Source organism: Geospiza fortis, unplaced genomic scaffold (genome assembly GCF_000277835.1).
Source record: "Geospiza fortis unplaced genomic scaffold, GeoFor_1.0 scaffold1, whole genome shotgun sequence".
Taxonomy (NCBI): domain Eukaryota; kingdom Metazoa; phylum Chordata; class Aves; order Passeriformes; family Thraupidae; genus Geospiza; species Geospiza fortis.
In genome coordinates, this window is record NW_005054320.1 from 5,939,755 (window position 1) to 5,956,651 (window position 16,897).

The 16,897-nt window shown below is 44.9% G+C and overlaps 1 protein-coding gene across 1 annotated transcript; it reads right to left on the reverse strand.

Annotated features, from left to right (window-relative positions):
- Positions 1-228: 228 nt before the first annotated feature.
- On the reverse strand, positions 229-16,610 carry LRRC58 (leucine rich repeat containing 58). The gene is made up of 4 exons (XM_014306830.2): positions 16,453-16,610; positions 7,556-7,684; positions 5,973-6,250; positions 229-4,519 (listed from the first exon to the last, which is right to left on the reverse strand). Exons 1-4 carry the CDS (start codon positions 16,608-16,610, stop codon positions 4,311-4,313), a joined length of 774 nt encoding a protein of 257 aa, XP_014162305.1. The 3' UTR covers positions 229-4,310.
- Between the last annotated feature and the right edge of the window lie 287 nt (positions 16,611-16,897).

Here is a 16,897-nt window from a genome sequence, read left to right on the forward strand (position 1 = left end):
GTTCTGTAACACACACTGCTCTGTCACAAGTGGGCTCCAAGAGCCAGGAGTCTCAGCAGTCCCTTTGGAAGTCTCACCTACTCTTGGTTTTACACAGCACAGGTCAAATCCCACCCACTCCCCAACCACGTACAGCCCCATTTTATTGCTCCCAATCCTACAAGAGTTCTGTCTGCAGAAACACCAAAACTGAGATGTTGGGAAATAATGGACAGACAACAGCAGAAATAAAATTTTTGTAGGTTTAGTGTTTGCAATTTGTTTTACAGCTTATAATGAAATACTGTTAGAGAGAGTCTACATTCATATGTTTCAGGCAAAATACAGTTTTAAAATCGTAAGGCACTTTAAGATGTCCTAAAACAAATGCTTAGATAAAAATTCAACAAGAGGGCTGGATGAGAACCCTTTCTACCCTTAGTGTTCTGGTCAGTAAATGATCAATTCTCTAGTCAGGCAAGCAAGTGAAATAATCAATAGAAAGGTTTCCAAGACAGAGTTACTGCTGTATTAGTGTGCACTCTGGAGCAGTCTATTTGAAGTGTCTTCAGTTGGGGAGGGAGGGCATGGTGTGAATAAGATGCATTAAAATAGTTCTTTGAACTGGGCAACAAAGATGCATTGCAAGGATTAAGTTTCATTACTTTCATTGGATTAAATTCCTTCCATTCATTATTGCCAACAAGAGTAAGGAACAAAAAGAAGTTGGTTCTCCCTTCCCTCCCCCCCACTCCCATTATAATTCAACAGAAGATTTCAAAGACTTAAAATGACCAGGACAGAAGCCCATGAAAAACTGCATCTGGCCACTTCAGAGTATGTTTAAATATTCATTACTGACTTCCTCAGGTCTCACCTCTTATTAAAGAGAAACATAAAAGAATTGGCAACTGTCTAAGTTGCTTCCCATCAAATTGATATTTTGCTTCTTTTTAACACGACCCCACTGTTCCCATCAAGTACCTGCATTCAGAAACACACCAGCAGCTCTCCCTGGCACAGGCTTGGTGGGGCAGCAGATGAATGCAGGCAGGGCCCCAGGCCCCACATGGAAGAAGGAATGAGCAACTTTTCCTTTACATGCTTGTGTCTCAGCTTAAGAACAGCTTCAAAAGCTGGTCCTGCTGGGCTCCTGCAGCAACAAGGGGACTGATACCAAAACAATGACTGCAGACTTCACTTGAAGATGCATCTTCAGGAGCTGAAATCTGCTAAAAACTGACAGAAAACAAACAGTGGCAAAACCACTGCCTAATTCTCAGGGCCCCCGAGAAGGGGATGGCAAAACTAGTGCCTATCATCCTGCGTATTTTCAAGTTGTGTCTCACCTATTTTATTGCCCTGTACATTTTCAAGTCTTTGGGGGTGAACAATTGCTGAAAAACAATTCACAGGGGCTCAATGTGTTAGGCACTACAGTATATATCTGCATCCCTAGTCCTCTCAAAACTACCTCAGAGGGAAAAAACCTCAAACCCAACCAACCAACAATTTGTTTTTCATACAAGTTCTTGATTGTTTTAAATTCTGGCTTGAATTGCACTTTAAAGCCCAGCAGCAAAAAGAAAACTTGGTAGCTATATTCAGGAATATATATATATATAAATTTTTTAAGACACATTTTATCAAGTCTAAAAATGCATAGATATCAACTGCATAAGCTGTCAAGTTTTGACCTGGCTACAGTGAAGAATCTGTGAAAAAACAAAGATTACCCTAACAGACCATATAATATTTGGGCAGAAGTGGGATGCCTGTTCAGTTAGGAAAGAAACGCAGTTAAGGATCGACCTAAATTAGAACCAGCCACCACTGGTCTGAAGTCATCACACACAGAGGTGCTACTGTGCAAGCAGGAACTCTGATGAAATCTAGCTTTGTGAAGTGAAAAAATTCATGACTTCAAGGCAGCTGCTGCTAAAGACAAGAAAGGAAGGAGGTACCTCATGGCCCTGAGCTCAAAAGATCTTGAGATCTCAACTTGTGTGGCTCACTTTTGCTGGCAGGAGTGTCAAGCTCTAGATCACTCAGTTGATTGCTATGGTTATACCAGCAGGCAAGTTAAAATTGTGGCTCTGGAATCATCTTACTGTCATTCAGCATTGCTGTGCCTGTGTTCACTTGGGACAGCAAGAAGCATCTGAAAGAGGAGGTGAACAAAACAGGCCACTCACTGGTTGCAATTTCACTAACAGCATGCAATTGGTTTCTCTCAAAACCTCTAGGTTCTTCTTCCCAAGCAAGCCTCATAGAATCTGCTAAAGTGACATCCAGTTGCTTGGCACATACACCTCACTGGGTCTTAAAAATATACTTTAAAAATTATTTGGAAAGGCATAGAGCACATGCAATTAATTCTTTGTGGATCAATGCACACAGGGAATCACATGTGTCTGTGGGAACTAAGTTGCAATGGTTAACAATGGACAGGGTACTATTTTACTATCAGATAATTTCAAATTCCAGTTCTTTCCAAGGGAAACTGGGGAAATAAAGAGTTCTGTCAAGGAAATGCAAGGCAAGAAATTCAACTTGCACACCAAGACAGACTGGAACATACAAAGTTTCACAGACCACGTTCTTCAGGTCACATGAAAGCAAAAATTGTAGTCTAATTTAAAAAAAAATCACTAAAGCTAGTTATAAAGAGCAGAATTATCAAAGTGCTTTAATACATAAAGTGTCAAACATAATTAAACAGGACCATTAACACAGAGCTGCCATAAGATGTTCAAATAGGTATATGTGTTTTCTGAATGCAGGAGAGAAACACAGGTTTTTTAATTATCCTTTAGGGCCAAAGAGGGTTTAGAAAGTTTTTCTTTTTCATTTCAGCTTCTTAACATGATAGTTTTGCTCTGTTCATGCATTCAAAGGCACAGTTGGATTTACTCTATCAGAAACTGCATCAAAAGGACTGTCTACCATGAAATATTAATGAAGGGGCAGCTCTCACTGAGTGAAGCACACAACAGCCTCATAAAGTAATTTACAGATAGCTGTCAATTTGTAATATTAATTTTATAAGATATTTCTTGATTCTTAAAAATTCAGAGCTATTTTCTGCAGCTTTCCCTTAAACATAGTTTAAGAAAACTGAGTATATTATTTGAACCATCAAGAGACTGCCTAAGCTATTGCCACGAGAGCAAAGGCAAACAAATAAGGAAGACATTTCAAAAGCACCTTGTGCAAGAAGCTCAGATAACATGCCTTTGCCTCCCTACCAGTTTTTCCTCTCCTGTTAGGAATCAGGAAAAAAGGACATTCTCCACAGCACTTCTCTGGGTGTTTCAATTCACTGAGCTGCTATGTACCTTAGGCCCGTGACCTTAAAGATGGAAAGTAACTCTACCAAGCACAGCAGAGCAAACTGTGGGGAAATGTGGCTGTTTATAAACAAAAAATGTCAATTGAGACCATTCCTACAGTTCACAGCTATAAAGGCAGATTTGCTCCAATAAGCTGAGACTCAAAAGTATGATACAGAGCATCACATCTGGTCTCTTGCACAGGCCATAAGTCTGAAGTAATACCAATTATAACAGAACAAAATGTCTGTTTTCTGAAGGCACCATAAAGACAGCAACACTTCAGGTGTAATGGGAAGAGGGAGAAGGAAGAAAAATAACAAATATTGTTAGAAGGAGACATTAAGAGCAGCTCAGTATAACAAGGGAGAAAAAAGGTGGCTCAGTTCTATGATGGCTATAACATCTGTAACAGTACAGAAACCCTACACCTCTAGGCAAAGGAAGAGTAACCAGAGTTTGGAAAAATCTAGTCCTGAATAAAAAAAATTCAACTTTCATTTTCAGTGGATGAGTGTAAAATCTGTAACTGAGATCAAAGGAGGCAGAAAGGAATCAAACTGCTATATAAAACACTGGGGTCCATACATACTCACATGGCATCATTAGCCTGTTTCTGATTTACCACAGTGTTAAAGGATCTGGACAGTCTCCTTTGCTCTGCAGGATGACTGAAGTCCAGTCAAGTTTCATATATTAAAATCCTTCTGAATCCGCCAGTGAGAACAAATCCCTCTCCCAGCTCATCTGAGGCAGGAGGTGCCTCCCAGCCAGGAGACATTTCTAACAACCCCAGGCAACCTACAGGCAGCATGCTACTGAGTTAGATCTCCTAAGCAGCACTGCACCAAGCAAGTCCAGGCTTGCTAAGATGTTCTGTCCCTGCATGGACTTGAGGACAATTTCTCATAAGCTCTTCAGGCCGGTGGCTCATGCTTCACGATTCCATTATTACTTTTCAAATCCATTTTCCTTCCCGTCTTCCCCCGCGGCTGCCCGTTATCCCAGAAGGACTTTCTGCATCCTGTGCGCGGCGACGCTGGCCTCATCCTCAGAGTCAGACTCGCTCTGGGAAGTGGAGCTCTGGGAGGCAGAGCTGTAGGGAGAGGAGCACTCTGGGGAGCACAGGTAGTGCATCAGCGGGAGCCGATACTTCCCACAGAAGTCAACGAACTTGATCTGTCTGACGCAGCTGTCAAAGTACACACCTGTGAGGGAGAGGGAACAGAAAGACATGAGACCCTGTGCCCAGGCACCTGCACACTCCACAGGGCTCTTCTGCCTGGAGCATATGCCTTCAGTTAGGATTTCACTGGCACTGCACTGCATTATATGTGGGAGCACAAGGGATACTGGTGGAAGAGAAGGAACCAGGATACCTCTGAAAATGTGAAATTTCTTTTCTTAGTAAAAAATTCCTGTAAAACTGTATTTGGTAGGTGACTCAGAACAGCATACTTTTCACATAAAGACACAGGGCAGTTATGTCCAAATAATGCAGCAATTTCTTCTAACCATTAGGAAGAAAACTCAGGCTGGGAACTTGCAAACTTCTTAAACGTCAAGTGAATTAATGCACTCTACTTTCAAACTTGTAAAACCTCTTCTACCAGCTAGTAAAAATGCATTCGCAAATAGACCTTCACAGTTCTACTTTTCTTCTGCTTGAGTGAAGCCACCATGCTGAGCTTGGATGCTACTTTCCATGGCAACAGTCTTGCTGTAACACACAATTATGTTCTCTTCCTGTCACAGCAAGTGATTTTAGACGCTGACATTTTCAGAAGTTTCCAGCAGTGTTTAAAGTCCTAGCTGGTCAGGAGAAAACTTTTCTCCTGCAGTGCTAGAGCAATGCTGCAGTACTGTGCAAGTTCATATGGCATAGTGAAAAAGCACAAAAGCACTGTTATCCAAGCTGTGCAAAACTCTTAAAAAAAGAAACTTTTCTTTCCCTCCCGATATAAGTCCCAGCCCTTCCATCTTTGCTTATGGAGCATGCTTTGATATTGTCCTGTAAGAAGATAACAGCTTGCATTATGACTGCAGGGTAAGATACTAATTAATGATTTTTTCCCCCTTAATCTTCTAAATGCTAAATGTGCAGATCATTTTCTCTGGTTAAATATTAAGACTGAGCCAGATTAAGCCCAAGTATTCCAGGCTGTTTTAGGAAGTCCTCTCATTCCAAGAACTGCAGACTAGTGGTCCCAAGCTAGAGTTGCTGTTGGTAAGTGCTAAGCATTAGAGCCACTCTCCTCTCTTCCACCCAGAAATGATGCTCACCATTCAGCAAGAGTGTGTGCAAAACTTCTGCTGTCCATCACTTGCTCTGAGCTATTTCAGGGCAAGTGGATCGGAAGCTTCCAATCATAAAACCACAGTGGAGTGCTGAGATGAGCTACAAAGACTCTGACAGAAGTGCTGTCTTACATTCCCATGCAAATACAGTAAACCAGCACTGCAACTCTGAATACTGTTCCTAAGTGAACAAAGCTCCTTAAAGACAAGCTTCCAGGAGACCTGGAGCCAGGGAAATACAGCCAGAATGTGGCTGCAGTGAGTAACACTTTGAACCTGAGTGAGCTTATAAAGTCAGGGCAAGTCAGAGGGAAAGGAAACCATAAGGTAAGAGCAGGAAGCAGAGCTGTCAAGTGAACTTACCCCCACATTTAGGATTGGGGCAGTTGCTGGCCAAGCTCAGGTAGCGGACAAGGCTCTCTGGGAGGTCGCTGGGAGCGTAGGGAACGTTGCGAGTTTTAATGGTGCGCCCAGCCAGCTCCTGCAGGCTCGGGGGGTTGTAGGTCAGGTCGCGCACAAAGCGCACCACCAGCGGGTTCCCACGCAAGCTCAGCTCGTCCAGGTGAACCAGGTTAAGGATCTCTCGGGGAAGGTAAGTCAGCAGGTTATTGTGCAGGCTAAGGGAACGCAGGGAATGCAGCCTAAGGATGGAGATGGATACCCTGTCAAGATGTGCAAGCAAAATTGCCCCACAACTGCATTAAGCAGGCCTAATTACTCTCCCAGCTCCCACCAATTTCTTTTTGTTTTTTCCCCCTTTTAAAACATAAATTCATGCTAAAGAACTGTTCTTACTCCAGTACACACAATGCACTTGAAAACTCAGCTCAGCACCAGAATACCTGCTAAAGAAACACAGTCTTAAACATGCTGCTATCCCTCTCAGTATTCCCTGCACACACCCCAAAAAAGGTAGAACAAAAGTGTACAAACTGAGTGCTTTCAGGGGACATAATGTCTCCTTGTACCCAGCACATGCATCAAGAACAGTCCATGCAGTGCTCTGAATAAGTCACCTGCTCTGTCTCATGCATTAAAGATGACTGCTGGGAGGGAGCCAGCCCTGGGAAGCCCCATGTTTTCATTGCTTGCAGCTGCACCACCTCACGCTGATACCACCAGATCTGAACGAGGTCAGGCCAGGCCAGCAGCGGCACAGGGGACAAGCAATTATTTTACTTTTGGATGAGGCTTTCCGCTCTCTGGAAGCACAAAGCAATGCTCCAGCACAGGATCCAGGGCTGCTCCAAAACTTGTAAAAGTTACAAGACATTGTACTTTATGAATAATCCCACTACACCACCAAATTCCAACTTGGAGAACTCCATGCTGCCATTCAATTGTTTTTAGGGTTACAGCTATACCTCCCATCTTCACCTCCCATCTCAGGCTGCACATACAGAACTGCAGTGTCCTCTTCCCCCCATTATGAACAGATGAAGGAGTAACCTAGCCACTAGAAGTATGCTATAGGATTACACAAACACTCTGAGATCCTAAGGTAAGGAATGTCAAGGGAACATAGAGACAAAAAATACAAAGACAAGACAAGACAAAAATACACACAAAAAGGTTTTGGGTGAAAGGCAAAACCCACCCAGCATTCATTACTAATACAACAGTACCATTCTTACTTATTAAGGTAGCAATTTAATTTTTCCGAGTTGCCCAGGTACTTTTCAGGGTCCTCTATACAAAACTATCAATTCACTGTAAGGTGCAATCTTGGTGATGGCTTTTTAACATAACCCTTTCATTAAGTTTTCCAGATCATATATTCATGGTCTGCCTGCCATGCAGCATGCCAAGGATGTTCTTTTTGAAATCCAGTCACACTAACAAACTGAAGGACAAATAGGTCCTCCCAGGTACTTTTATCCACATGCACAGAAGTAAAAGTTTAAGGAGTTAATTACAGATGGTGGTTGATGACAGTAAATACTCACTGTGCCAGCTGAGGTGGAATGCTCTGGATCTTGTTGTCACACAGAACTAGATACCTCAGAGAAGGCAGTTTTGCTAATTCAGGTGGAATTGCTGTAATGAAATTCCCTCCAAGGTATAGAAACTCTAAACTGAAAAACAGAAGAGAAAAGAGTGCATTATTTCATTAATTTCAAGTTTCCTTTAACACCTGAGTTTTCACAGCTACTGCATTTCTTAAAGGAAATTGACAGATGACTACCTATGAGTTAATTTGCTGAGAGCAGGAAAAAAAGCTGAGTTGCACATCAAAATTACAACAGAGCTGCTGTTTCACAATAGATAATGTTGAGATTTTTACCTCCAAACTCCTGCAGTTACCATTACACCTGCAGGTAGGCACAAGACAACTGTGTATTCCTACACCAACCCCTTATGCAAAGCTCCTGCTCCTATTTCCAAGGATATGCAGCCTGCAAACACAAGGTCTGCAGCACCTCCACAGATCGTGGCAGCCAGTGGCAGGCAGTGGGAGCTCTCAGTTCCAGCAGGAGTGAAGCACAAGCACAGTGTCTCTCCCTGGAAATCCTGCCCCTGCACCAGCACTAGTTGCTCTTTGTGGAATCATCTGACTCCTCGGTGACTAACTGGAACCATTAGTCAGAGGCAGCCAGTCCCCCTTAGATACAATTCACACACCAACACCACAGCTGCAACAGCACACAACAGCACACGAGTGCACCTAAGTCACACAAGTACACACATGCAATTTCTCAGAGATTGATTTCACTACTCTGAAGTCATGAAACCCAAACCAGAAACCATAGCTGGGCTTCACTGCAGTTTGGGCCCAAATAAAAGAATCACTGGATGTCCTGTGAAAACTCAGTGGATGGGACACAGGAACAGAGAGAGGCACTAAACCCCTTCTGCCAGGAGTAGCCAGTATGTGCTGTGTATCTCTGCCCTTCTAGGAAGAAAAATTGGCAAGCATTTCTCTTTGGCATAATAGCTTTAAGTCCCCATTCCACAGACTCAAGTAGCTTTCTTTACATGTTCTCAGATGTTGTCTGAAAGAGGAGCAAAGGCAGGCTCAGTTTGGGTACATCTTGCTAACCACAGTCCAGCCAACATTTTTTCCCATGTTTGAAAAAGGTGGATCGCACAGTCCTGGTTCAGCATCTCCAGTACACACTCAGGCTGCCTAACTACAAAGCACCTTGGCCTTCTCTGATCCAGCAAGCATTGCCCACAGGCCAGGGAAAGTGAACTCATCCAGGCTCCATCTGCCTTTCTTTAAGTATAGGTTATAACTTCCTTGGAGTAGGAGACACCTTCATCTCACCCCAGCAACAGAGAAATGCTATGGATACAAGTGGCAACAGAAACACAAGGAACAGAGAGCACCCAAAGGGCATGGTGGTCCACCCAGACAAGGTCTGAGCCCTGAAACTCTGTACCACAGCATATGTGGAGCGCAGAGAAGCTCCCCCCTGAGACTTCCCCTGGGATGGAGCAGGAGAACAGCAGAGTGAGTCTATTTCACTCAGTTCTTGCAAGAAACTTGAACCCCAGAGATCCAATGACAGCATCTGCTTGGGCTACAGAGGCCACTACTGCAGCACAAATGCACTTGCCCAGCAGCAAGGACAGAATGACAGACCTTTGCAACACACCAGGAGATGCTTCCAGGGCTCAGCTTTCCCTGGATTCCCTTATATTTTTCAAGTATGTCAAAGGCAAGCTAAATAATAGAAATTGGACAAAGTGGGCAGAAAATTAAGTCTTAAACTGAATTTGATTACATGGAAGGCAGTAACTACAGACCAAGTGGGACAGCGCATTTGGAGGTTACTCTGGAGGTGCAAGAAAGTGTACAGTGAAAAACCACCACCAATTGCCATTGCTTCAAAGTAACCTTAACCTCTCTTCTACTCCAACAACTTTTATGTTGAGGGGGTAGGAGGAAGGCTGCTGTGCAGACCATGTCAAGGAAAGATTATTTTTAATTAACTTTTGATCCCCTAACAAAGCCCTGAGTTTTTACCAAAATTCCTCCTTCAAACCTCCATTATTTCCTGAGGTGGATTTAGGCTGCTTGGCCCTCATTATGGACTTAACTGCTGAGTATACAATTCCATACAATTCCTAACTCCATTACAGTGCTGGAGCTCACACCAAAAGCTGTTGGGCAAGGGAATTCTAGCAATGTGGATTTCAATATTTAAACAAGGTTTAGATGTGTATGAGTTTGCACTTCCTAGGAAAAGTGAATAATTAACTCCTCATCCTTTGTGTTTGAGGACACTAATGCCAGTAAAGTGACATGGCATAAAGAAAGGTAGGCATCTCCTACCAGGGAAGGAGAAGAGGGCACAAGTTTTCCAGTAAAAATGTTTTGGGAATTCATTTCAAGGTATAAAATGCATATGTTTCAAGAGCAGCCTACTGTACAAACTAAGTGTACAAAAACACTGCCTACAAACTTCTTACAGCTTCAAATCTGTTCTTTGTAATGTCTGTAATGAGAACACTCAGTGATACCAGGAAAGATATAAAGACCTAACATCAGAATACAAACGGTCTCTAACTAAAAACCCACTAAATAAGGTAACTCCTTCACTGGCAACAAAATGCTTCTTAAAAAATGTTTTCTTTTTACTCATCTTCTGAATCACCTTTTTGGGGTCAGTAGACTGAAAACTCATGGGGCCCAGTCTGGTACAGCAAATTTAGAATTTCCACATCAACTTATGGTATTGATTAGATGAGTAATTTATTTAAAAAACACAGGGAGGGGGTTTTGAAACAACAAAGAAACTTATTTAAAACACAGGAAAGATATAGCTTCCACTGAAATACTGCTCTCAGCCGGAAAACAAAATCCGTAACTCCCATCCCTCTAAGTACCATTTGCTAGGAAGAAGGATCTAGGAATCAACAACAGCCATTTCTGCATCAAACTGAAGCGTCAAGAATTGTCTGAGCAAAGTTAACCATGACACAGGAAATGATTTTCAAGAGGCATGACCCTTTTATCAAGAGCACTGACCACAGCACTGGGATGCAGTTTGTTCCCACCTCATCTGCTCCTGGCCTGAGATTTGTGTCACACTCACACTAAGCCTGTATCTGGAGGCAAAGGTGATGCTGGCTCTTGAGCTGTCCTGCTCAGGGCAGGGCAGTTTGCTGCTCGGTAAGACAAGCAAAAGCACTGCTCAGCTCTGCCCTCTTCACACAAGAGCCTGCAGTAAGGCAATCCACAACATTTAGCCCAGGTTTTTGCAGGAGGACCACAGCAGGGATGGCACTGAGCTAGGTGAATGCTTCTAACTAACCTTTCACACTTAGACCTAGTCCCTCTGACAATCATTAATCTGTACAGTCGTTTTGATCGATCAGCTAAGGTCTTGTGAACTGCTGTGTACACAGAGGTAGAACTGGATTTCTTTCTGCACTTTCAAAATTCCAGAATCTTCAAAAAGACAGAGATCAACTATCATCAAACGAACATAAGCTCAGTTCCAATTTTTGAGGCTAGAATGAGTGATTTACTTCCAACCTGCCACACAGACTCGGCTGAAAGAGTTTCAAGAGGGGACAAACACTAACAAAATCAATTTCAACAGAATCTGAAAAAAAACCCCAACAACCATGTGACAGAGTTACTAATGAGGGTTGACACTTTCTCTCCTGCCTTTTAGCAATGTTGACAAATACACTAATAAAAGGCCAGAGTTCCTTTCAGCCTCACACCCAGCAGCCCCCTGCTCAGCACAACCCGTCCTAATTGCTGCCAAGAACAGCCAGCACGCTGAGCCCATCATGTGGTGCTCCTCTCTAGCAGCGTATTTCACACCACTGGGCTGTAGGATGGCAATGAAAATACTTTTACCTACTAGGAAATGAGTGGAGAAATGCTCAAACAACTATGATCAATTCAGGGGGTGGCAGCAAAGTTTAACATGCAAAGAGACTGCACCTTCTCGCTTGAGTATGTCCTTGATGTTTTCAGGTCATCATATAGCACAAATCAAATCCAAAAGCCCCCAAACATTCAGTAAATAAGAAGAGCCACTCTGAGCACTAGAGGTATTTTTTAATACCCTATCAATTAACACAACACTCCCATAGTCATATTTCAAGGGGATAATATCTTCAGGCATAGGAGATACTCAAATTTTCAATCCACCCTGTTTCCCCACAGATGCTTCTTTGGATAAAATTTAACAGCTGACATCAAACAGATGCATCTAAATAGGTAATATAACAAAACCCAAACCAGCAATGGTGCCTGAAATAGCTCCGGGTCTTTTTAAGATAAACTTTTTAGCAAGAAATTTCCAGGGCAGTTTTGAGGCTCATGCAAGGGAGGAATTTCAAAGCAGCCCACAATACACTCCTGTTAACCCTGTTCTACGATTTGCTAATTCCTGAGAGAACTGCATAGCCTTTGCTGACACGCAAATTTAAGATCAAACGGTCGTCTGAACGCTATTTGCAAAACGTTTGAAGAGGGGAAGAAGAAGGGAGACAGCAAGCAGATTTCCTAATGCTGTATCTTTATCAAAGCTCTGCTTGCCCTTTTTCCCACACTAACAGCTTGTCTAACATGCTTAATGCTACCCACGAATGAAAGCAAACGCTCTGGTTTTCAATGCATCTAAGCCTTTACACAAACCTTGTATGAATCCAGTTGGGTGTTTGAGGGCTTTGATCCCAGCCCTGGCACAGCCAGGCTTTATTAGAGGAATACCAGCAAGAAGGAAAGGAACGTGCACGGGTCTTTTCCAAGCTCTGCCTGCTCCCGGTGCTCTACAGAGCATGAGAGTATTCACCAGAAGAGTATGACTAAACTCAAAATTCCCATGGGAGACTTGAAGTATCAGCGGCATTTCACTAAGCCTTTGAGAATTATTCATTTTACAGGACACTTCCAGGACATTTGCCCAGGCCTGCACGCTGATCAGGGTAGATCTTGCACGCTTTAAGCCAAAACTCACAGCTGCACCATGAAGATCAGAGCTATGTCTGACCAGATTTGCCCTACAAATTTTGTTCCAGGATAGACACAAGTAGATGTCCACATTTGTAACTCACCAGTTGTAATACACCTTGCCCCACAGCGCATCCCCAGTTGGATCAGCAGAGGGAGGACATGTAGAACCAACGTGCAATGGGATGTCTCTGCAGATCACAGCTCAGGAGCTGCTGAGGGGTGTGAACTGAGTCTGAGAGAGAGTGACTGACCATAACATCTCCCACTGGAAACACAGCAAGGTCAGCAGGGAGAACTACAGAGAAGATAACACTTGTGGCTGCCTATGCTAAGCTTGTATTTTATGAGGCAACAAACAGGAATGCAATGCAAAGACGGCTGCTCTCACATGTCTTGTGCATTCCTCACCCCAGGCAACAAACAGGAACGCAATGCAAAGACGGCTGTTCTCACATGTCTTGTGCATTCCTCACCCTAAATTCACAGCAAGAGCTAATACTCAGGTGTTGCATGGTACTGACACACCAGCTGACAGGAACTGGGGATGCTGGGCATACAGAAGGACCTGACATGGCCTCAACGTGATCAAGGAAAAGCCCTCAGCAGGGTGAACACCTACATGTCTCAGAAACACATGAGGCTATTGCTGGTCACACTCGATGCTTCCAGTGAAACTATGATGAAAGAGCACTGAATTTTCCTAATGGAAAACATGCAGCAGAGGTTATTCATCCCTGGTGCCAGCTTGCTATGATCAGCATCATCCTACTGCCATCACCAGAGCAATCATGATCATACACTTATGAAGCCATGCAAAGGAAGTTTCCAAGCATGTTGGCGGTCCTTCCACAACAGCCTAGGAGACAACCAGTAATCAGGAGCACAGCCCTCACTTTCCACGCAGGATCTTGCACTGCACACAAAACATCTGTGTGGGCAAGGATGGGGCAGATGGCTGAAGCCAGAAGGAGCAGGACACAACAGCAGCAGGACTGGCTGTGGTTCTTACCACCAAGTTCATTACCTTGCCAGGACACCAGGAACACATCAGGGAAGTTTCTGCACAATGACCCAAATACAGCTTGTGTGAAGTGGTGGATTTATTATCTTCCTGGTGTGTAACAACACGTGACACACACCTCCCGTTGCAGGACGTTCGCATTCATAGTCACCAGCGTGTTCCTTCTCCTTTGGCAACTCAGACCCATCAGCTTTTTATATTTTCCACTTTACCACACACACAGACTCCTTACCTGCTATATTCCTGGCCTTCACTAAAACTGACATGCTGCCCCTTCAAAAACTAAAACAAGAAAATATAGGGTGCAGAGGAAAGACATGAGGCTTAGTTATCAAGAATATTAAAAAAAAAAGAAAAACTCATTACAGCTCAGACATTCCCTGGAAATCCAAGAAGCATTTCTAGATTTCTGCAACTCCAGTCTGCTCTATAATCAGTGACTGGAGCAAATGAGAAGCTGCCAGGGTCACAGGAAGAGGAGAACTGCTGGTCTCAGGAACTATAGTAGCAGCAGGAGGAACTTGATCAGTAAGAGTGTTGCCTGCATTCCCCTGTGACCTCAGAGCCCCCAAGATAAAAGAAAAATTTCTTTTTATGAGATACTGCACATGGAAAAAGGGTCAAGGTCTTGGCTTGTCGGCAACAGCAAGACTGGCATTTGCAGACTGAGCTGTGAGGTTAATAGAAGCCACAACACCAGGTGCCACCTCCAACTTCTAGAGCTCAGAAACTAACAGAGGTCTCTATGTTGCTGTGCTTAACAGCTGGCTCTGCTCTGTCCTTGCTCAGGCTCATTTTACCCACTTCCACAATAAGCACGCTCACACTGAGGACACCTCTCTTGCCAGCAGGTAGGAGCAGAGTCTGGCAGCAGTTTCTCTCCAGAATGTACTTTCTATGTTTTCGGGAAGGGTCACTGGTTATCTGGGTCCCAATGAATAGATTCAGGAGTCCCTCTGGAGGAACAACACATTATAAAGTGTTGTTTTCTCCCAGCGCTGGCAAAGCCGTGGGCAGCTCCCTTTCATGACTTACACAGTCCCAGATACAGAAGTCACTGATGGCAGAGTGCTAAAGAAGCTTACAGTCCTGGTGGGGCACAGATTTGCTATCTTGAGCTAAAGTTCAATTATATTCTGTTGACATGTTAGCAGAAATTCAATGAGGTAGCAGTGGTGACGTGGGCAGCAGACAGAAGCTGCGTCTACGTGTAACTTTTCAACCCCACACGTCACTTTGCAATGATGAACAGACAGTTCAACAGCTTTGTTTGCATTTGCTCTCTCCGAATTCTCCTGCTGGGGGTTCCAGCATGACTGGTCCAAGAAAAGCTGCAGGACAGGACAACAAGGAGCCCTGCTCCAGGGCAGGTCAGAGGGACAGAGGTGCAGCGTGGAGCACAGGTCACAGCCTGCCAGGGCACTGTGTGTGGTGCTGTGCAGCCCAGTACCTTCCTGGGGACGTCCCAGAAGAAAAGCAGGGCTGAAGTTTGCTTTCTTGGGAAAAAAAAAGGAAAGAGAGAGAAAAAACCTACAACCCACAGAGACCACAGAAACAGCAGCAGGGAGCCTCTGACTCAGAGGTGGGAGCAACTTTCAGATCCCAACCACATCCTGGATGCTATCAGACATGCTAAGGAGACAATGTGGATCATATTCCTCATGCTGCCCTCCTCCATTGGCCTCCTCTCCATTGCCTCATTTCCTTTTTCATCCCTCAAGCATCTGTTCCCAGACAGAAAAAAGCTGAGTTTCCTCTTCCTCATGACAGGCCCAGCCCAGGATGCATCATAACTCTGCCAAGGATATGGGCATTCTCCATCACTCAAAATGTCTCATAGCATCTCTCAGCCCAGAGAGCTTAACCCAGAACTCCTTCGAATCCTTAACAGGTGCATGCTGTGCTACCTGGACAAAAGCTACAAACCCAATTGTATTATACTGCAGTAGACAAAACCTTTCCCCAACAGCACTCAAGCAATTGTGGTATGTCCCACCTACACCCATGGGAGACATCACACAAAACATTCTGTGCTTCCACTGGACCCAGCTCTGCTGAACCACCAGAGTGACTGCTGGTATTTAGGGTCAAGGGTGCTGGAATTTGCATAAGAAGGCTGCTTCTGGCAAGTCCCTTGGCAAAGAGCTGGAGCAAACAAAGGTCAGATCCAAAGTCTTAGCAGAGACCCACACAGAGGCCAGCCTGGGGCTTGGGAACGCAGCAGAACACACTGAGATGCCTGTGTCACCTAAGCCAGAACCAGTATTCCGCTTGCCCAGGAGGACACCAGGCTTCAGGAGTAGCCAACCCAGGCCTATGCAGGCAGCCAACACCTTGTGCTAAGGCCTGTTCCCACCCCAGCACTGTTCCAATTGCTGTGATTCAGCCACAGGTTTCTGTATGACCGGCCTGCAGTGGCTGGAGACAGCCCCAGAGCCAGAAGTACCCCTGCACCCGAGCACAGCCCAGGGCTCCATGCCTCGGGTCTGTCAGATGGGTTGAGAGAAACACCACAAAACCCCACCCATGACAGCAAGCCCCCAGTGGGACTGCAGCTGTATGGGCAGAAAGACCCTGCTGTTTGATGAGCCACAAACACATCTTTATCCTCCTGAGCAACCCATTGTGCAGCCATGAGCTGCAAGACACATGGGGTTTATCTCGCTGTCACCCAGAGATGTGCTGGAGAGGAAAACCATGGAAAGCCTTCCTCATGCCAACACCCACACCAACCACACCATCACCAGGAGAGCGGCCCTACACCAGGGCAGCCCAGGGACTGGGCAGTGCCAAGAGGCACCCAGTTTGTGAGCACAGAAGGCTCATTGTCGCCTGAGGAATACACGAGATTGGTTGGGCTGGAAGGGACCACAGCAGGTCATCTGTTCCAGCCTCCCTACTCAAGCAGGGTCACCCTAGAGCACACGGCACAGAACTGTGTCCACCGGAACATCTTCAGTGAGGGAGACTCCACAACCACCCTGGGCAACCTGTTCCAGTGGTTGGTCACCCCCACATCAAAGTTCTCCCTCATGTCCAGGAGGAACTTCCTGTGCATCATCCTTTTCTGCCTGCTGCCTCTTGTCCTGTTGCTTGGCACCACCAAGAAGAGCCTGCCTTCATCCTCAATGCCCACCCTTTAGACACTTTTATATATATATGTATGTGGATGAAGTAAAGGACGTCCTGGAGTTTTGGTAACTCAACATGACGAAGAGGAAGAGCCACGTTAGCGGCAGCAGTGCTTGGACACACCTGAGGCGGGAGAGAAGTGACCCTCCGAGGGGGAGCGTGGCAGAAACCCCGGCTGGGCCTGCCGAGGCTGTCCCTGTTCCCGCGGGGCCC

Excerpts from the sequence above, each read along its gene's own strand:
- LRRC58 (XM_014306830.2), bottom strand. The coding sequence starts at position 16,610 with ATGCACAGGAAGTTCCTCCTGGACATGAGGGAGAACTTTGATGTGGGG. Across the intron at positions 6,251-7,555 it reads ATTCCACCTCAGCTGGCACA|GCTGCATTCCCTGCGTTCCC; the intron begins GTGAGTATTTAC and ends CTCCATCCTTAG. Across the intron at positions 4,520-5,972 it reads CCCCAATCCTAAATGTGGGG|GTGTGTACTTTGACAGCTGC; the intron begins GTAAGTTCACTT and ends TCTCCCTCACAG.